This window comes from Herpailurus yagouaroundi, unplaced genomic scaffold (assembly GCF_014898765.1).
Source record: "Herpailurus yagouaroundi ecotype Mexico unplaced genomic scaffold, PumYag 194, whole genome shotgun sequence".
NCBI lineage: Eukaryota > Metazoa > Chordata > Mammalia > Carnivora > Felidae > Herpailurus > Herpailurus yagouaroundi.
In genome coordinates, this window is record NW_024412425.1 from 2152253 (window position 1) to 2174115 (window position 21863).

The 21863-nt window shown below is 41.9% G+C and overlaps 1 protein-coding gene across 1 annotated transcript in view; it reads left to right on the top strand.

Annotated features, from left to right (window-relative positions):
- Nucleotides 1-2075, top strand: part of WDR87 (WD repeat domain 87) — a 17123-nt gene extending 15048 nt beyond the window's left edge. The window contains exon 7 of the mRNA XM_040446005.1: nucleotides 69-2075. Coding sequence (XP_040301939.1) covers nucleotides 69-1892 — 1824 coding nt within the window. The 3' untranslated portion in view covers nucleotides 1893-2075. The remainder of the gene's footprint in view (nucleotides 1-68) is intronic.
- The last annotated feature ends 19788 nt before the right edge of the window (nucleotides 2076-21863 follow it).

A 21863-nucleotide genomic window follows, 5' to 3' on the forward strand; every position in this document is an offset into this window, starting at 1 on the left:
TGGAGGAGGAGGTGGAGGTGGAAGAGGAGGGAGAGGAGGAGAAAGAGGAGGAGGAGGTGCAGGAACAGGGTGAGGAGGAAGAGGAAAAAGAGGAGGAGGAGGAGGAGGAGGAAAAAGAGGAGGAGGAGGAAGGAGAAGAGAAGGAAGTATCCGTGGAGGAGGAGGAAGTATCAGAGGAGGAGGAAGTATCAGAGGAGGAGGAGGAAAGCATCAGTGAGGAAGAGTCAGAAAGTCTGAGTGAGAAAGACTCACTAGAGAAAAGCTCACTGGAAGAAGAGGCAGACAAGGAAAAAGAGATCTTAAAAAAAGAAAAATTACCTAAGTTTCAAGAACAAAGACAAAAAGACCGAAGAGGAAGAGAAATAATCCCCTCTATTGGAAAAAGAATCCCTGATATCAAAGACAGTGCTATACAACTAAAAGTTCTGAAAGTCCCTTCCAAGAAACTGATCTCAATAGCTCTGGACAGGAAAGAGAAGATACCAGTGCCAGTGTCAATGAAACAAGTATCCTGGGAAGAAAAGGCCAGAACACTTGAGACATCCAGGACATTTCCAGAGTCAAGGTTTTTGGATAAAAAAGAACTGTTGAAGAAACATAAGCCCATACCTCTCCAAGTTTTGGATAGAGTTTTGCAGTCCCCAGAGCCAGACTTCAAGACCTCATGTTTATCTCACATATTGAGGAAGACCATGGAAACTCACAAACTCCAAGGCAAACCACTAGGGCCCAAGTGGCAGTGGATTTTGTGGCATCATCCATCTCTGAGGAGACAGACTGAGGTGCAATTACCTGTGCCCCAAATCTTGGCTAAGAAAACAGGTGCTGAGGTAAGACTCTCAGATGTAGAGTGGCTCCACCATGTCCTAGAACGGATGGAGGCAGGAGAACAGCTTTCTAGGGATAGTTTCCACAGATTGTGTCAGCTTCTCAAAGACCTCACCTCAAAGGGAAACCTAGACTGGATACATCTGGCCCAACTCGAAGCCATTGTGAACCGTCACAAGCAGGTCCTGGAATCACGAAGTGCAAAACCCACTAAGGAGCCCATGGGTCCAAAGTACCTGAAAGTGATCCCTCCTATAAAAGGAAAGGAAAAGAAAAGCTGGTTAAAACCTCTGGCTGTCCCCCCATCAAAGCCTCCATTAGATACCCAAAGGATTCCAACCCCAAAGGGTATAAACTGGCACCTTCTAGGAGAGCCTTACAGGAGCGCACGGGCAGAGCAGATGTCCACTGCTCTCAGGGAGATGGAGATGAGACACTTTCATCCCACCACAAAAGCCATGTTCCCAGGTGCTGGGGCCTCTGTGGAAAAACAAACCCTTGCACTGATGTTTCAAAAGGACTTCTGGGCTTTTAAGGATAAAGGCAGGTTTCCCAAATTGCCCAAGCTGGAAAAGAAGGCACAGGCCGTCTCCAAGAAGAAGGAAGAGCTGCCTCAATGGGAGACGTTTGTGGCACTCTACTATGTTCTGCGGATGTTGCAACAGCGATATGCAGATGACAGCGCCACTTGGATGGAACAGTTCTACCAGCTCATGGACCTGTACCACCTTAAGTCACCCCAAATCCAGAGGCTTCTGCAGGAGCTATTACTGAAGGGGGAGCCCCGGTCCCAAGAGATCAGCTACAAGGAGGCCCTATGGGCCACGGACCTAGCTCCTGGGGAGCGGTTGTTTTACCACCTGTTTTGTGGTGGCTCTCAGAACTCTAAGGGTCCCCTGGAGTTCCAGGAGGTGGTGTCCCTCCCAGGTCAGAATAATGTCTGTACCACACTTCCCATGGGCATTGCTCACTATGGGATCTTAGAACTCGCCTGGAAGAGCCTGCCTGAAGCGGATATTCACCTCACCAAGGAAATGCCCCACATCATTGCTCCCACCCCCTAATCTGGGACTGAAGGGAGGTCAGGACTTTTCACTCCCACCTGGAGAAAGGCCTTGTCACCATAATCTAGACCCTTATCCCTAGGGCCCACATAGAGTTTGGGCCAAGCAAAAGCCCTTTCCCTACCCAGCTCCAGAAACAAGCTTCGATATATGGAATAAAGAGGAGGCTCTCATTTGCAGCAGGTCCTGTAATTTGTGTCCCTGTTCCTCAAACATTGCTTCTCCAGAAAGGTAGCCAGGGAGGCCAGATGTATATTCCTGAGAGTGGGAAAAGATCCCAAAAGGCACTGGGCACTTACCCTCTGGAGGCCTTCAGCCAAAAGAGTCTGTCCTTGTCCTCTTCCTTCCTTGCTTCCCTCCATCCCCCCCTAGAGACCACAGGAAGGAAAGTATCTGGCACAGAAATGAATGAAGATCTGGCATTAATATAAAAGGCACTGATATAGTAGAAAGAAAATGGACTTTAGAATCAGAAGACCCGGCATCGTGTTTGGAGGTTTGCAGTGGAGGCAGACTCTACTCCACTGTTCATAGCTCTGCATGCTGATGGCTGGGAGTCCCAAATGGCAGGTGTGATGAGTGTTGAGGAGACCCTGAGTGTATCTCATGATCCCTTCCCTCTAGCGATGAAGGATACAAAAGTTAAAGGGAAGGGGTGGTAAAGTGGAGGAAGTTGTCCCTGACAGTAACTGTGTTCCTTCCCTGATCTCCTTTCCCTACCATGGGAACTTCAGAGTTGCCTCTCTCCAGGTAAGCTGAACCTTCCATCAGCTTTTGGTGAGCCATCTATGCCATTTTCTACCCCTCATCCCAAGCTCTCCTTTGTTATTCTACTCTCTATACCTGAGTTTAGCTTTGTGGGAGAAGCCAGGGGTAGAGGGCAAGAGAACATTCTGAGAAGGCGAATTCACCTCAGAGGCCAAGCAGTATAGGTCCACATGGAGAGTATAAGAGTTATGGGCGGGGACAGGAAGCCCCAAAAAGATGACTGACCAAGGCAGCAGAAATAAGGATGGTCCAGCTGGCTCTGCGTGCTTCATCCTTCATCCTTCCTTTCTGACCTCTGTTTGTCTATGTCAGAAAGACAATAGTGCACATACTGCCATTATCAGGGATGAAAGAGCCATGAACATCACTACAGATCCTGCAGGCATTAAAAGAATAAGGACTATATACTATGAATAACTCTATGCCCATAATTTTGACAACATAGGTGAAATGGACAAATTCCCTGAAACTCCCAGAAAGGGAACAGCAATACCTAACTCATTTTGTAGGATATCAGTGGGTCCTCCAGTCAAAAATAAGACACCGTGACAAAACACACACATACACACACACACACACACACACACACACACACACACACACACACAATCTAGCTGCTGTGGTCCTAGAGTTAGGAATTCTATGGTTGGGTCTTTAGGGAGCCTCAAAACCTTGGTACTAGCTGTGACACTCTAGATATCCTCTTGTTGGTATATTCTTTTTATTATGAAAATTTTTCAATCTCAAAAGTAGAATAGTATTAAAACAAACCTCCAGATCCCCATCTCCTAGATTTAATCATAAACCTCTTGCAAAAACTGCTTCATCTATTTTTTTCTTTGTATTTTAAAATAAATCCCAGGGGCACCTGGGTGGCTCAGTCAGTTAAGCATCCGACTTCGGCTCAGGTCATGATCTCGTGGTTTGTGAGTAGGAACCCCGCATTGGGCTCTTTGCTGTCAGTGCAGAGCCTGCTTTGGATCCTATGTCCTCCTCTCTCTCTGCCGTTCCCCGGCTTGCATTCTCTCTCCCTTTCTCTTAAAAATAAATGAACATTAAACATTTTTTAATAAAAATAAACATAAAAAAATAAAATGAACCCCAGACATCATGACATTTAAACCCTAAATACTTTGATGCTCATCTCTAAAAAATAAATTCTCTTACATAATGATTTCACATCTAAGAAAATAATTCCTTCAAGTCATCCTATACTCTATGTAAATTTCGGTGGTGGTCCCCCAGAGGGGGGGGACACTTTGTTTAAATCAGAATTCAAACAAGGTGTGCATACTGCATTTGACTGTTACTTCCTAAAACTCTTTTATAAAAATCTTTAAATTTTATACTCTCCTCTCCCCAGTTTTTCACACTATTGATTTGTTGAAGATACAGAATCAGTTATCCTGTAGATTTCTCCACGTTTTGGATTTTTCTGATGTAGCAGAGGTTTGCAACCTGAGGTCTGGATGTGCTCTAAGGGGGCACGAAGCTCCTGAAATTAGATGAAAAAGAATGTACTAGCTACACCCCACTGACCACTGGAAAAAGTCTGTAGCTTTCATCAGGTTCTTGAAGTTCCTAAAACAAACACGTTAAGTCACCACTTGAGACAGCAGAGACACCTTGGCCTTAGCTCAAATACTGCCAGTAATCAGCTGAATGGCTGACAGCAAGGGCCTTCCCTTCACTGGACCCTAGATTTCTCATTTCTGAAGGGATAATTACATTTAGGACCTCTCCAGGACTTTGTGTCTAAAAATAGAGTTTCCAGCCCCACATCCCTCTCCTAGAATGTGTGCTCAGGGTAGTATGAGAGACTTCCCAAACTGTGCACAGCTATCAACTGCTCTGAACCAGGAAACAGGTAATAGGGAATTGAACTTGGGTAAGACCTCAAAGGGAGGAGGACCTTACATTTCCTGGAAGAATACCACATGCTCAAATTAGGGTGAGTGAATAAAGACACCAGAATGAGATTGGGAAATGGACCCAGACATCACAAAGGAACTCCGAGATGGCTTGATTCTAGGTCTGGCGCACTCCAATGTTTAGAAGGGGGAGACTTAAAAGGGAGCTGCCAAAGAGACTGACAGGAAGCAGCCAGGAGTGTGAGAGAACCATTAAAGAGTGGTGTCCAGAACTCCAGAGAACACGTTTCATAAAGGGAATCATAAACTGTGTGAAAGCTAGTGATAGGTCAAGTAAAAGACCAAGAATTGATCACTGGAGTTGGCAAACTAGATGTAATTGGTAATCTTGACAACTGTATTTTAGTGGAGTTGTGGGATAGACAGCCTGACTAGAGTGGGTTTAGTGGGGCACCTGGGTGACTCAGTTGGTTAAGCGTCTGACTTCGGCTCAGGTCATGATCTCATGGCTTATGAGTTTGAGCCCTGCGCAGGGCTCTGTGCTGACAGCTCAGAGCCTGGATCCTGCTTTGGATTCTGTGTCTCCCTCTCTCTCTTTCTGCCCTTCCCCTGCTTGTGTTCTGTCTCTAAAAATAAACTAAAAAAAATTTTTTTAATAAAAAATAAAAAGAATGGAATAAAAGCAATGAACTCTTTGGGGTTTTGTTTTTGTTTTTATACTTTTCATTTGGAAATAATTTCAAATTTATAAAAAATTGAAAAAATAAAATAATGCAATAAACCTATATAACCTTATTCACATTCAAGTATTGTTAACATTTTACCTCATTTATCATTCCTCCCAAGCTCCACCCCCACCTCAATCTGTATACACACACATACAGGTATGTGTGTATGTATGTGTATTAATTAATATTTGAACTATTTGTTGGTAAGCTACATAAAACACTTCAGTGTGTATTTCCCAAGAACAGGGATATTCTCTTTTTAAAAAAAATATTTATGGGGCGCCTGGGTGGCTCAGTCAGTTGAGTGTCCGACTTCAGCTCAGGTCATGATCTCATGGTTTGTGAGTTCGAGTTCTGCATTGGGCTCTGTGCTGACAGCTCAGAGACTGGAGCCTGCTTCGGATTGTGTCTCCTCCTCTCTCTGTCTCTCCCTCCCATACTCATGCTCTCTCTCTGTCTCTCAATAATAAATAAATGTTAAAAAAATAAAAATAAATGTAAAAAATATTTATTTTGAGAGACAGTGCAAGCAGGGGAGGGGCAGAGTGAATTACAAGCAGGCTCCACACTGTCAGCGCAGACCCTCAATGCAGGGCTCGATCTCACGAACTGTGAGATCATGACCTAAGCTGAAATCAAGACCTAGACACTTAACTGACTGAGCCACCCAGGCGCCCCAAGGATATTCTCTTACATAACTACTGTATAGTTATCAATTCCATAAATTCAATTGATATAATACTTTAATCTGCCATCCAAATTCCAATTTCAGTGTTGTCCCTTGACCTGGTATCCTTTGTAACATTCTTTCCCTCCTGTTCTTGGAGCCAGTCTATAGTTATGTATTGCATTTAGTTGTCGTGTCTCTTTAACATCCTTTAATCTGGAACATTTCTATAGCCTTTATTTGCATTTCACAACATTGACACTTTTTAAAAAAAATTTTTTTTAACATTTTATTTATTTTTGAGACAGGGAGAGACAGAGCATGAACGGGGGAGGGTCAGAGAGAGAGGGAGACACAGAATCTGAAACAGGCTCCAGGCTCTGAGCTGTCAGCACAGAGCCCGACGCGGGGCTCGAACTCACGGACAGTGAGATCGTGACCTGAGCTGAAGTCGGACGCTTAACCGACTGAGCCACCCAGGTGCCCCAACATCGACACTTTTTTACTGTGGTAAAATACACATGACATAAAATTTACCATTTTAACCTTTTAAATGTACAGTTCTGTGGCATTAAGTACATTCACGTCTTTGCAACCATCACCATCCTCCATCTCCAGAACTTTTTCATCGTCCCCAACCGAAACTCTGTATTCATTAAACACTAGCTCCCTATCTTCCCCTCCCTGCAGTACTTGGCAACCTCCATTCTGCTTTATTTTCTCTTTCTTTCTTTCTTTCTTTCTTTCTTTCTTTTTCTTTCTTTCTCTTTCTTTCTTTCTTTTTTTTTTTAGTAGGCTTCATGCCCAGCATGGAGCCCAATGTGGGGCTTGAACTCACAACCCTGATATCAAGACCTCAGCTGAAATCAAGTGTTGGATGCTTAACGGATGCAGTCACCCAGGCACCCCACCATTCTATTTTCTGTATCTAGGATTTTGACTATAACATTGCCATTTTTGAAAAATATAGTCTCCCTACCTACCCATCCCCACACTTAGTTGAACATTTCTTGTTTTGGATTCATCTGGCGTTGCTTCATAAACAGATCAAAGTTATGCATTCTTGAGAATACTGTATAGATGATGTTCATCCTGCTAGTGCATCATATCTGGAGCATATGATGTCCATTTACTCCTCATTGGTAATGTTAATTTTGATCACTTAGTGAATGTGTTGCCCAATTTTTCCACTATATTTTATTGTTTATTCTCCTCCAAGAAAATCAAATATTTGGCTCCTCATCAAAATTTCTCCTTGGATTGAACATCCATTCATGATTCTTAGTTAACTGGTTAATCTAATCATTGCCACGATGGCTGTAAAGTGGCTGACTGCAGCATTCCCACCAAATTTTCTAGTCAGCCCTCAGCCTCTTGCATCCTTGCAACATGCCCCCCTCATTTATTTTTTAGCACTTCATAACTTCCTGGAATAACAAGATATTCCAGGTTCATCTTATATCCACCCTTCTCCAGCTCTGGAAATAGCTATTTCTCTGGGGTGACCTGGTTCCTCTTAATGGGGAATGGTATTAGAAACTCTTTTGTGAGTTGAATTATGTCCCCTCAAAAGATATATTACAGCCCTAACCTGCAGAACCTGTGAATGTGATCTTATGTGGAGAAAGTCTTTGCAGATGTAATCAAGTTAAGATGAGGTCACACTGGATTAGAGTAGATCGTAAATCCAAAGACTGGTGTTCTTATACAGAGAGGAGATTTGGAGACACACAGATGCACAAGGAAGAAGGCCAGGTGATGACAGAGACAGAGGCTGGAGTGACACAATGATAAGCCAAGGAGCACCTAGGACTGCCAGCAACCATAAGAAGACAGGAGAGAGGCACAGAACGATTCACAACCCTCTTGGGAGCTTCCCAGGTATAATCTGAAATGGGTCCCTGTACACAGAGGGCAGAGAGAGAGTGAAGAAAGACGGCACTCCAGGTTGGTAGGTGGCAAAAGGAACTTATATATGAGGCTTGTCTTGGCAGCAGCAAGATGAATGGATCCTGCCCACCAAATCCCCAAAGTTTAAAAGTTTATAAAGAGGCCCTGAGCTCAGTCACATAAACCATGCAGCGCCTTCAGCACCACATCATTATCTCAAGGCTCTGTCCTTGGAGCAGCCTCTGGGAGCCTCTGGGAAAGACAAGCAGAGCCCGCATTCCAAGAGTAGAGGAGGGAGTGAGAAGCCTCCGAATGCCTGGGTCCAGTTCATGGGTCAATCAGCTGTCACATCTTTTTGATGATGTTCCCCAACAAACAGATTCTCCCTCAGAGCCTCCAGAAGGAACCAACCCTGCTGACATCTTGATTTGGGACATCTGGCATCCTGAGCCATGAGAGGATACATTTCTGTTGTTTCAAGCTGCCTGGTTTGTGATAATTTATTAATTGCCCTAGGAAACAATTAAGACTTGGGCACTAAGTGTGCTCATTGCTACTGGGGTGACTTTGTGGCCCTTTCAACAGACACAGCTAGGAAATACTGTATGTGTATGTATAAATACATATAAATATACATATATGCATGTGCACATAAACATGCTTATCTACATAAACATACATATTTTAGAGACCATGAGTTCACACCAATACCTTCAATTTCAATCCATCTCCAGAGAGGTCATTTTTGCCTGTCCCTATTTCATATTAGTATGTCTTTTCTTCTACAGTCAGTACCCTGACTTCTAATACCATAAATACACTTACTCATTTTTTAAAAATTTTATGGTAGCATTTTCTCTTTTTTTAATGTTTATTTTTTTTTTATTTTTTTTTAATGTTTATTTATTTTTGAGACAGAGAGAGACAGAGCATGAATGGGGAAGGGTCAGAGAGAGAGGGAGACACAGAATCAGAAGCAGGCTCCAGGCTCCGAGCTGTCAGCACAGAGCCCGATGCGGGGCTCAAACTGACGGACCGTGAGATCATGACCTGAGCCCAAGTCGGACGCTTAACCGACTGAGCCACCCAGGCGCCCCTTTAATGTTTATTTTTATGTGAGAGAGAGAGAGAGAGAAAGAGAGAGGATTAAACTCTCCAATCAAAACACAGAGATTGGCAGAACGGGTTAAAAAAACATGATCCAACTATTTGCTCTCTACAAGACACTTGCTTTAGATCCAAACACACAAACAGACTGAAAGGAAAAGGGTGGGAAAGACATTCTAGTCCATGAAAACAGTAATCAAAAGAGCAAGTGTGGCTATCTATATATACTTACTTATTTAGTTAATTATTTATTTTTTATTTTTTAAAGTAGGCTTCATGCCCAGCATGGAGCCCAACGCAGGGCTTGAACCCAACACCCTGAGATCAAAACCTGAGCTTAGATCAAGAGTCAGATACTTGAGCCACCCAGGTGCCCCTGCATCAGACAAAGTATACTTTAAATAAAAAATGGTTACAAGAGATAAAAAGGGATAGTATATATACTAATAAAAGTTTTAATACACAAAGAATATATAGTAATTATAAACATGTATGCACCTATGGGGCGCCTGGGTGACTCAGTCGGTTAAGCGTCCAACTTCAGCCCAGGTAATGATCTCACGGTTCATGGGTTTGAGCCCCTCATTGGGCTCTGTGATGACAGCTTGGAATCTGGAGACTGCTTTGGATTCTGTGTCTTCCTCTCTCTCTGCCCCTCCCCTGGCTCATGCTCTCTCTCTCTCAAAAATAAATAAATGTTAAAGAAAATAAACAAATAAACATTTATGCACCTAATGATAGCCCATCAAAATATATAAAGCAAAAAGTGACAGAGCTGAAGGCAGAGACAGATAGTTTTACGGTAACTGGAGACTTCAACTGCCTACTCACAATAATGGCTAAACCACCAGACAGAAGATAAGTAAGGAAATAGAGGACTTAACACAAAAGACCAACTAATCTAACAGATACATTCAGAACACTCTCCCCAACAACAGCACACACATTCTTCTCAAGTGAAAAATGGAACATTTTCCAAACAGACCATATGTTAGGCCACAAATTAAGTCTCAATAGATTTTTTTAAAAATGTTTTATTTATTTTTGAGAGACAAGAGAGAGACAAAGTGTGAGCAGGGGAAGGGGAGATAGAGATGGAGATACAGAATCCCAAGCAGGATCCAAGCTCTGACAGCTCAGACCCTGACGCGGGTCTTGCACCCACGAACTGTGAGATCATGACCTGAGTTGAAGTCGGACGCTTAATCAACTGAGCCGCCCAGATGCCCCAAGTCTCAATAGATTTTAAAAGACAGATGTCATACAGAGTACCTTCTCCAACAAGAGAATGAAGTCAGAAATCAATAACAGAAGGAAAAATGAGCATTGGGCTCTGTGCTGAAAGCACAGAACCTGTTTGGGATTCTCTCTCTCCCTCTCTCTCTCTGCCCCTCTCTTGCTCTCTCTCTCTCAAAATAAGTAAGTAAACATTAAGAAAAAATCAATGTAATACACCCATTAACCGAATGAAAGAAAAAAAATACACACGCTCATCTCAGTTGAACATAAAAGGCATTTTACAAAACCCAACACTCTTTCATGATAAAAATACTCATAAAACCAGATATAGAAAGAAACTACCTCAACATAGTAAAAGCCATATATAAAACACTTACAGCAAACATCATACTCAATGGTGAAAGGCTAAAAGCTTTTCCTCTAACATTAGAAACAAGGCAAGAATGCCTGTTTTCACTACTTCTATTCAACCAAGTACTGGAAGTTCTAGCTAGATTAGGCAAGAAAAAGCAATAAAAGGCAACCAAATTGAAAAGGAAGAAGCAGGGGTGCCTGTGTGGCTCAGTCAGTTAAGCATCTGACTCCTGATTTCAGCTCAGGTCGTGATCTCATGGTCGTGCGATTGGGCCCCGCATTGGGCTCTGTGCTGAGTGTGGAGCCTGCTTAAGATTCTCTCTCTCAAGGGGAGCCTGAGTGGCTCAGTCGGTTAAGTGACCGACTTCAGCTCAGGTCATGATCTTGCAGTTGGTGAGTCCAAGCCCCACATCGGGCTCTGGGCTGACAGCTCAGACCTGGGGCCCGCTTCAGATTCTGTGTCTCCCTCTGTCTGCCCCTCTGCTGCCTGCACTCTCTCGCATTGTCTCAAAAATAAACATTAAAAATAAATAAAAAATAAATAAAAAGATTCTCTCTCTCTCCCTCTGCTCTTCTTCCCAACTCTTGTGCATGTGTTCTCTCTCTCAAATTAAAAAAAAGAAAAGAAAAGAAAAGAAAAGAAAAGAAAAGAAAAGAAAAGAAAAGGGAGAAGCAAAATTATCTGTTTGCAGATGATATGATCTTCTATGTAGAAAATCCTAAAGACACCATACACAAAATAAGCTGTTATATCTAATAAATGAATTCAACAAAGTATCCTGATACAGAGTTAACACACAAAAATCAGTTGCTATTTCCATACACTAACAATGAACAATCTGAAAAGTAAATTACAAAGGAATTCAATTTACAATAGCATCAAAAAGAGTGAAATAGTTACAATCTAACCTGAACCAAGGAGGTGAAAAACTTGTATGTTGAAAATTACAACACATTGCTGAAGGAAAGTAAAGAAGATGTAAATAAATGAAAACACAGTCCATGTTCACAGATTGGAAAATTTAATATTGTTAAAATGTCAATACTACCCAAAGTGACCTACAGATTCAATGCAATCCCATGAAAAGCCCAATGATGATTTTTGCAGAAATAGAAAGACCTATCCTAAAATGCATATAGAATCTCAGGGACCCCAAATAGCCAAAATAATCTTGAAAAACAAAACAAAACAAAAAACTAGAGGATTCATACTTTCTGATTTCGAGACTTACTGCAAACTACAGTAATCAAAATAGTGTAGTGTTGGCATAAAATATACATATAAACCACTAGAAGAGAAAGCCCAGAAATAAACTCTTGCATATATATGGTCAAATGATTTTTGACAAGGTTGCCAAGACCATTTAATGGGGAAATGATATTCTTTTCAACAAATGGGGCTGGGAAAACTGGATATCCCCATGTAAAATAATGAAGTTGGAACCTTACCTAACACCATATACAAAACTCAACTCAAAATGTATCAAAGACCTAAATGTAAAACCACAATAAAACTATTAGAAGAAACCATATGATAAAAGCTTCACAACCTTGGATTTGGTGATGATTTCTTGGATGACACCAAAGATATAGGTAACAAAAGAAAAATACTTTAGGGGCGCCTGGGTGGCTCAGTCAGTTAAGCATCCAACTTTGGCTCAGGTCATGATCTCACAGTCCGTGAGCTCAAGCCCTGTGTCAGGCTTTGCGCTGACAGCTCAGAGCCTGGAGCCTGCTTCGGATTCTGTGTCTCCCTCTCTCTCTGCCCCTCCCCTGCTTATGCTTTGTCTCTCTCTGTCTCAAAAATAAATAAAAACATTTAAAAAATTTTTTTTAACTTTAAAATTGGACTTCATGAACATTTTTAAATTGTGTGCATCAAACGACACTATCAACAGAATAAAAAAGCAACCTACAGAACGGACAAAAATATTTGCAAATCATATATCTGATAAAGGCATTAATATCCAGAATATAGAGAGAACTCCTGTAACTCAACAACAACAAAACACAAATAGCCCTGTTAAAAAATGGGCAATGGACTTGAACAGATCTTTTTCCAAAGATGATAGACAAACGGCCAATAAACACATGAAAGGATGCTCAACATCACTAATCATTAGGGAGATGTAAATCATAACTACAATGAGATACCACCTCACATCCATTAGAATGACTACTATCAATAAAAAATGAAGAGAAAAAAGAAAGCAAGCATTGGCAAGGACACGGAAAAATTAAAACTTTTGCACATTGTTGGTGGGAATGTAAAATGGTAAAGCCACTATGGAAAACAGTATGGCAGTTCCTCAAAAGATTAAAAATAGGATTACATATGATCCAGCAATTCCATTTCTGGTTATAAACCCAAAAGACTGAAAGCAGGATCTTGAAAAGATATTCATGTTCATAGCAGCAGTATTCACAATAGCTAAAATATCCAAGAGCCCAGCAACAGATGAATGGATAAGCAAAAGGTGTTACACACATATAATGGAGTATTATTCAGCCTTACAAAGAAAGGAAATTCTGAAATATGCTACAAAATGGATGAACCTTTAGGACATTATGCTAAGTGAAATAAGCAGCCGCAAAAAGACAAATAGTGTATGATTCCACTTATCTGAGGTACTTAGAATCATAAAGACAAAAATCATAAATGTCAAAATCATAAAGACAGAAAGTAGGATGGTGGTTGCCAGAGGCTGAGGGGCAGATGGAAAGGAAAGTTATACTTTAATGGGAATGGAATTTCAGTTTAACAAGACTAAAAGTATGGAGATGGATGGTGGTGATGACTGTACATTATGAATGTACTTATAATGAAGTGTATACTAGAAATGGTTAACATGGTAAATTTATGTGTATTTTACCATAATAAAAAATGTTGAAAAACAAAGGGAGCAGAGAAAGAAACGGTGTGCAAGCTGGAGAATATGGGCTCAAGAAACGGACTTTTTTTTTAAAGATGAGGGATATCAGTGTATATGTATATGATGATGGGACTGATCCAGGAGACAGGAGGAAATTACTAGAGTAATAACCTTGAGAGGGTTAGTAATAACAATCGGTGTGCAATCACAGGGGTGGGTCCTAAATAAGAACATCGAGTAAAATGTTCACCTATAGTAAGTGAGAGAAGGATGGATAGGGGAGTATAAATGTCACAGTGGGAGCATGAAGAATTTTCTTCTGGTTGTTTCTCACTTCATCACTGAAATGGGATGCAAAGTCATCAACTAAGGGAAGGAGGAAGGAGGTACTAGAAGTTTCAGGAGAAGTAACGAAACGGAGATCTAGGACAGTGACAGAATGAATCGACTTGGAACATGTGGTAAAATTGCCAGGCAGCAGTATGTTCCTATTTGAGGTTAGTGGTCAAGAATTTCAATGAAACAAGTCAGCACGGTCAATATTTCTCCAGCTGTTTATCTGCACAGATGCAAGCCTGCAGTAGGCAGGGAATTGAATTTAACTAAGGCGGAGGTTTTCCTAGTTCAATATTATGCAGGGAAAGAGGGGCAACTTTGTTGAGGGGCTATTCCAGAGAGTGGTTACAATGATGGATCATGGACCATGGGCAAGTATGATAAAGAAGGATGTGAGGATGTGAGGGTGCTAAAGCACAGTGAAAAGTTATGGGATCAAAAAATAGTTTGTATTGGGGTCCAAGAGACACTAGATTTGGACAACTCCAGGGAGTGAGCAGTACGAATAGAGAAATGAGGAGGTGGCGCAAAGGGGCTGACATCCCACCTCTTGAATACTTTCATATTCTGATCATTCCAAATTTCTCTCTCCAGCCTGAATCTCTACTCTGAATCCTAGACTAGTATATCGAATTGCCTTTTTAACATCTCTATGTAGATGTATAATAGGCACCTCAAACTTAAAGCATCCTGATCTGATCCCTCTAAAGCTACTCCACCCCAGTTGTTCTCATTCTCAGTAAATGGCAATTTCTATTCTTCCATTTGTTCAAGCTACGTGGAATCATTCTTTGCTCCTCTTTTTCACATATACCCCACATCTAATCCATCAGTAGGCCCCATCTAGCTTTACCAGCCCAAGTTCCATCTTATCTGGATTATAAAGAACTCACTTGTTGGGGCACCTGGGTGGCTCAGTCGGTTAAGCATCTGACTTCAGCTCAGGTCATGATCTCACCATTTGGGAGTTTGAGCTGCACACATGTTGGGCTCTATGCTGACAGTTTGGAGCCTGGAGCCTGCTTTGGATTCTGTATCTCCCTCCCTCTCTGTCCTTCCCCCGCTCACATTCTCTCTCTCTCTCTCTCTCTCTCAAAAATAAATAAACATTAAAAAATTAAACGAAAAAAAAAAAAAAGAACTCACTTGTCTCACACCCTGGACCTCTTATATTCTATTCACATAGCAACCAGAAGGATTCTTTTAAAATGAACATCAGGGGCGCCTGGGTGGCGCAGTCGGTTAAGCGTCCGACTTCAGCCAGGTCACGATCTCGCGGTCCGTGAGTTTGAGCCCCGCGTCGGGCTCTGGGCTGATGGCTCGGAGCCTGGAGCCTGTTTCCGATTCTGTGTCTCCCTCTCTCTCTGCCCCTCCCCCGTTCATGCTCTGTCTCTCTCTGTCCCAAAAATAAAAATAAAAACGTTGAAAAAAAAATTAAAAAAAAAAATAAAAAAAATAAAATGAACATCAGATCACATTGTTTCCTTTATTCAAAATCCTCCAATTGTGCCCCACCCAAGAGGAAAAGTCAAAGTCCTTACAATGGCCTAGAAGGCCTATGTCATCCAAAGCAAAAGTCCCTCTTCTCACCTCTCTTAAGTACATTTCCTGTCACTCTTCCTCTCACGCTGCAGCAACCTTGCTCAAACGTGACGTGCAATTCCCAGGCAGAGCCTTGGCACTTATGATTCCTTTGCCTAGAATGTTCTTCCCCCAGAAAAACACATGGCTAATTCTTCATTTCCTTTAGATTTCTGTTCAAATATTGCCTTATCAGAGAGGCCCCTTCTCTTTCTCGCCCTAACATCCTCCGTCCTCCTTACTCTGCTTTATTTTTCTCCACAGTACTTAGCAACTGCCGTTTCTGTATTTATCATCTATCTCTCCCCATTTTACGTCAGCTCTATGAAGAAAATCACTTTGTTTTGTTCACTGCTTACTCTCAGTGCCTGGTACAGTGCCTGTAACATAGTTAAACTCGCCAGAAGTATTTCTTAAATAAGTGAACGTAATATGCATCAGCTGCCAGCTTCCGTGTGACCAAAGACAAGTCCCGGCTCTTGTGGTTTGGGAAAGTGATATACCAAGCTATTAATGCAGTGAACACCAATAAATTTAGTTCTAAAACTATGAAATCTATGCACTCATCATAGTGGCCATTTTACCAGGAGAAATGCTATAGCTTGTAACTTAGTAACGCTGTGTCTTGGGTTCCCTCTAGCTATAATCTTTTTTTAAATGTTTATTTATTTATTTTGAGAGAGAGTGTGTGTGTGTGTGTGTGAGCAGGGGAGGGGCAAAGAAAGAGGGAGACAGAGAATCTCAAGCAGGCTCCACGCTGTCAGTGCAGAGCCTGATGCAGGGCTTAAACTCATGAACTGTGAGATCATGACCTGAGCTGAAACCAAGAGTCAGATGCTCAATGGACTGAGTCACCCATGCTCCCCTAAAACTGGATTTTAAAGTGCACAGATGGTGGAGTGCCTGGGTGACTCATCTGGGTAATCATCGACTCCAACTCAGGTCATGATCTCACAGTTTGTGGGTTTGAGCCCCCCATGTTGGGCTCTGTGCTGACAACTCAGAGCCTGAAGCCTGCTTTGGATTCTGTGTCTCCCTCTCTCTCTGCCTTTCCCCTGCTTGTGCTCTGTCTCTCTGTGTCTGCCAAAAATAAATAAACGTTAAAAATAATAAAATAATAAATGAAATTAAATAAATAAATAAAATAAAATAAAGTGCATAGATGGGCCAAGGAGAAGATTCAGGAGCCTGACAAAGTTCGGTCAAGCAAAGAATCTTGCAAGAGCTCCCATCTAATAATACATTCACTTTCTTGACAGAAGTAAAAAGTCATTTGCTGGGAGAGTACAGGGAGTGAGAAAAGACTTGAGTCTGCAAGGCAACAATCTCCAAGGATGTGCAATATTCTCCAGGAGTGCTTAATAGAAGCACGGATGCAAGGGCAGTAAATGCGGTTAAATCAGATAAAGGCTTTTTCTTTATAGGGAGGACTGACAGGAACTTTTATGGGGAAACTGGCAAGTAAGGAGGTAAGCAGCAAGCATGATCAGGTTCATCTGACAGGAAATACTTCTGTGTTCAGCTGATAGACGATTCGCAGGAAGAGCTGTTAAGGGAGGATGTTCTGCATTTTAGTGCTTGCTCAGAAATGAGGTCAAGTTAAATGTCAGGGGCTGTCTGGGAGAGAAGAGAAACCTCGCTTAAGTTTGGTCAAGTCAAGGCAGAGGGTTAAAAAAATGGGCAATTGTCAACACTTGGTCAATGTGCAGAGCTAGGCTGATCTACTGTGGAAGGTTTTGCTGAGTGGGAGGAAAAAGAGGCAATGAGGATTAAGTACACTGGCAGAGGAGTGGATAAATCAAATGCTCATGGTACCTAGGCTGGATAGAGAAGGAAATGAAGCCAAGCGGAGACTGATGAATAGGGAGAAAGGTCAATAATTGGAGACCTTGATGCAGTTGAAAAACAGGTATGTAGTAATAATGGAGAGAGTAAACAAAAGACTAGGAGGCACTATTCTTCTGGCTTAAATCATGCCAGGGACAGTTGCCAGGCAACGGGGGACCACCTCTTAGGTCCAAAACCTAATGAGAACATTTAAAGTAGCCAATCTTAAAGTGTTCATCCTGCCCTGCCCTGCCTTTCCCTCAGAATCCCCAACAAAGACTACGGCCTAAGCCTTCCCCTGAGTCCTGTCTTCTGCCTCCTAGCCACCCTGGTGTGTTCCTCGCGTGGCTCTGTGTGGTGTGCCATGCCTCCCATCTCTAGGAACTGTGAGTATAATAAACTGGTTTCCTGAGCCTCTCCTCCGTCTCCTCTGATGGCTGCACCTGACCAACCATCTTATAGAATACAAAAACACAGAGACACAAAATAGTCACAGTTCCCGGTGATCTCTTGGGATCTGACCACACGCTTATTGTAAGTCAGTAATTGGTGGGTTTGGAGGCTCAAAAATGTAAAGGGGCACCTGGGTGGCTCAGTAGGTTAACCATTTGACTCTTGATTTCAGCTCAGGTCATGATTTTACTGTTCATGAGTTCAAGCCCTGAGTCGGGCTCCGTGCTGACAGCATGGAGATTGCTTGGGATTCTCTCCCTCCCTCTCTCAAAATAAATAAATAAACTTAAAAAAATTAAAAGTAAAGATATTAGCATGTGTCTGATATCCTGTGCAGTCTTCAGTAAAATGCAGTTGGAAAGAAACAGACTTTAGTCCAGTAGAACTTTAGAAAGCAGTATAGAGTCTAGAACTAGATTGCTCAGATTAAAATCCTAGCTTTGCCAATGAAGTCAAGTTTCTGCATCTGTAAAATGGGTATTTAAAAAATGTTTTTTATTTATTTTGAGAAAGAGAGCATGCCAGTGGGGAAGGGGCCTAGAGAGAATCCCAAGCAGGCTCTGTGCTGTCAGTGCAGAGCTGGATGTGGGGCTTGAACCCACTAACCATGAGATTATGACCTGAGTTAAAATCAAGAGTAGGATGCTTAACTGATTGAGCCACCACCCAGGCGCCCCAAAATGGGTATATTACTAACACCTACCTGTATTAGTTAGGGAATGGAAGCAGAGAGGCAAATGAGGAGGTTACTACAATAATTCACAGGAAAGAGGTCAGCTGGTTTGAAACACGGAGAAAGAAGCAGCAGAAGTGAAGACTATTGGACAGATCTGGACCTAGCTACTATAACATAAACACTAACATTTCAATGGCTGAATGAAATTAAAGCTTATTTCTCTTTTGCATACACGGCAAATATCCCTGATCATACATACTCCATCCATCATTCAGAGACCCTGATTTCTTCCATCTTGTGGTTCTACCACTTGCTAGGGCTTTGGGAGTCCTCTGCATGCAGGAAAGAGGAGGTGAAGAAAACAAATCTGTTGGCCTTGATGCAACACTTACCATTTCTGTTTATATTCCATTGGCAGGAATGGTTAATAGTCTCACTAAAACGCAAGTGGCTGAGCAGCCTTAGCTAGGCAGTCCCTTCCTCACCTCAGTTCTCTACTATGGGAGGAGAAACATGAATTTTGATGGACAGTTAGTCATCTTGTGAGGATTAAATGACTTAAATGTATGCTTAAAAAATCTAGAAATTTTCTAGATTCTCCCTGAGGGTTTGAAGGTGACACACTGATCGAGAAGTTTCCTAATGCAATATCAACAAATGGGGATAATCAGTACTGGCTATTTGGGGCCTGTGGCACTCCACTCTAGGTCTCTTTCCTCTCCTGTCCTCAAACTCGCCAGAACTGCCAACAACATTCCCTAGTTTTCAGTCCTTTCTCAGTACATGTTAATAGGTAGGGAGGTTGATTGCCCCAAGAGAACATGAGCTCCCAGGCCAAAGTAGACACAAACCTGAGGAGCACAAATTCCTTAAGAGGGAGACAACATGATGGAAAAACACACCATCTGGAGCAGAACTATGTGAACACAGAATTTTCAAGAATCAAGATAAATACTCTTAAGCAAATCAGGGAAGAGATCTGCAATATAAAACACAGAATAATATAAACTGAGGCAGTGCCTTGCCATTCCCCTCTGGTTTGCACTCTCCCCACATCCCTTCCAACCGCTGATCCTTCCAATTCCCGCCATTCCTGACCTATGGACAAAGGCAGTGGTTCCTCTGGCGGTGCAGGAGTTCTGGAGGTTAGGTCTGCGAGTGCGGGAGTTTTCTTTGTTTCTTAAGAGCTCACAACAGGGCTTCAACGAACAGCCAGATTTAGAAACCACTAGACATTCTACCCATTCCATTTTTTATCAGTTGTAGTAGCCTAGCCTACCAGTTAGTGCTTCTGAATATCCTACACCCACTGCACTTGGTGGCAGTTTTAGGTATTAAAAATGTAATAACTGAAATAAAGAACAAAATAGATGAGAAAGTAGGATAGATACAGCACAGAAATTAGTAAGTTGAAAGATCAGTTTGAGAAGCTCTCCCAGAAGACAGCCAGAAACGTACAAAGAAAAAATATAAAATAAAGGCCATTTAGACATAGAGGACAGAAATAAAAGTGCCCACAGCCAGACAATAAGAGTTCCAAGAGATAAAAATGGTGACAAATACTTGAAGAGAGAATTATAATTTCCAAGAAGTAAAAAAATTAAAAAAGATTGCGAAATAGAATAAAAACACAAATCTAGACGCATAGTGCATTTTAAGAAAATCAAAGCAAACTCTGCCAAGATTAGATTATCTTCAAAGGAACAAGGTTCAGGTTGACATTAGCTTTCTTTGTAGTAACTCTTGGATGCAAGAAGACTGTGGAATAAAATATTGAAGGGAAATAAATTTATACCCACGTTTATAGCCAAATTGGCGATCAATGAAGACTTTATAAAAAAAATAACTTCAGGGGGCACCTGGGTAGCTCAGCTGATTGAGTGTCTGATTCTTGATTTCTGCTCAGGTCATGATCCCAGAGTCGTGGGATCAAGACCCACATAGGGATCTGTGGTGAGCATGGAGCCTGCCTGAGATTCTTTCTCTCTCCCTCTGTCCCTTTCCCCAACTTGTGCATGCATGCTCTCTCTCTCAAATAAAAATTAAACAACAATAATAACTTCAGGCTCACAAGGCTTCACAAGGTTTGTCACAGAAAGTCTCACTTTGAAAACGGTTTTAGAAGAAGGATTAAAAATAAGAAAAGAACAATCCTACAAGAGAAGTGGAAAGAAAGGAGTCACCAAATATTTTGATAATTGTTCATTGTTTCTTATTATTATTGCATTAAAAGGCTAGGTCAAATAAAACAAAGAGAACATCCATTGGACAATATCAACATGAATGGAGGGGGCAAGGATAGGAGAAGACCAAAGGGACCTGAGCACATGCTAAAGTACTTGTCATGTTAGAGACAATGCTGTCAATGGATTGCCTCTCAACTTCAAATTGACCCTTCAATATATGCTCTGTCCTATGGAGAGAGTTCTTTAAGCATCTCTCCTTTGCATTGAGCATAACATTAAACTTTCTCAGTGGAGGTCTCTGGAAGAACACTGGAGGATGGGGCTCTCTTGCCATTACCAGCTACTGAATAACGTGTCAGCAGTATAGAAGTGAGGATATCCAAAGGAGCCCTGCCACTGCCAGCCACCAAGAACATGCCGTCTCTCAGTGACCTTGCAGCCTTGGTCTGGTCTTCCTGCACTAATGGGAAAACCAGGGCCCCAACCTGTGGATCGCATTCTGTGCTGTTGGCCTGCAGCTTAGACGGTTCCCAGCAAGCCTCTGCTTCCTCTGCACACCCATGCCACTGGCTGTTGACCATCTGTGGACTGTCTGCACTCCAGAGGGTTGGTTTCTATCTGCCCAGATATTGTAGACCAGCTCCATCCTGGGAAAACCAGCAAAATTCTTTGCTACTCAGTGAGCTGAACTATATACTTTCTCCAATAAGGTCTAAACCCCCGTCGTGGAAGAGGGACCATCCTTCCAAGTTTGTCCTTGTTTGGGTACTCTCTCTTAGTTCTAGGGTACCATACAGATTTTCCTGATATCTTATAATGGCTTTTGGGCCATTTAAGGCCTTTGGCTTTTACCCTGCATGAGATGGGAACCATAGGTGGGTTCTGAGCAGAGGATTGATACAATCTAACTTACATTAAAAAAAAAAAAAAAACACTCTGATGGAGAATAAATTGTAGTAATAGAGTCAGAGGATGGGGGCAAGAAGAAGCAGGAAGATAACTGAGGAGGTTACTACAATAATTCAGAGGGTCTAGAGGATAGCGGGTTTGAACCAGAGAGAAGCCAAAGAAGTGAGAAATATTGAGCAGATCTGGATCTGTCTAGATGTAAAGCCATCAGGATTTGCTGATAAGATTGGATATAAATGTGAAAGAAAAGGGTCAAAGATGATTCCAAGGTTTTTCGCTTGACCAGGTGGAAAGCTGGAAGCACCATCAAGTTAGTTAGAAGTTGATACTGGGAAGAAGATTAGAAATTCATTAGTTCAGTTTTGGACAAATTGAGATTGTGATGCCTATCAGACACTGAAGTGAAGTGGTCTAGTAGGCAACTGGATATGGGAGTCTACAGTTCAGGAGACAGGTTCAGACTGGAACTGTAAATTTGGCAGTATATAGATGATATATAGATGATA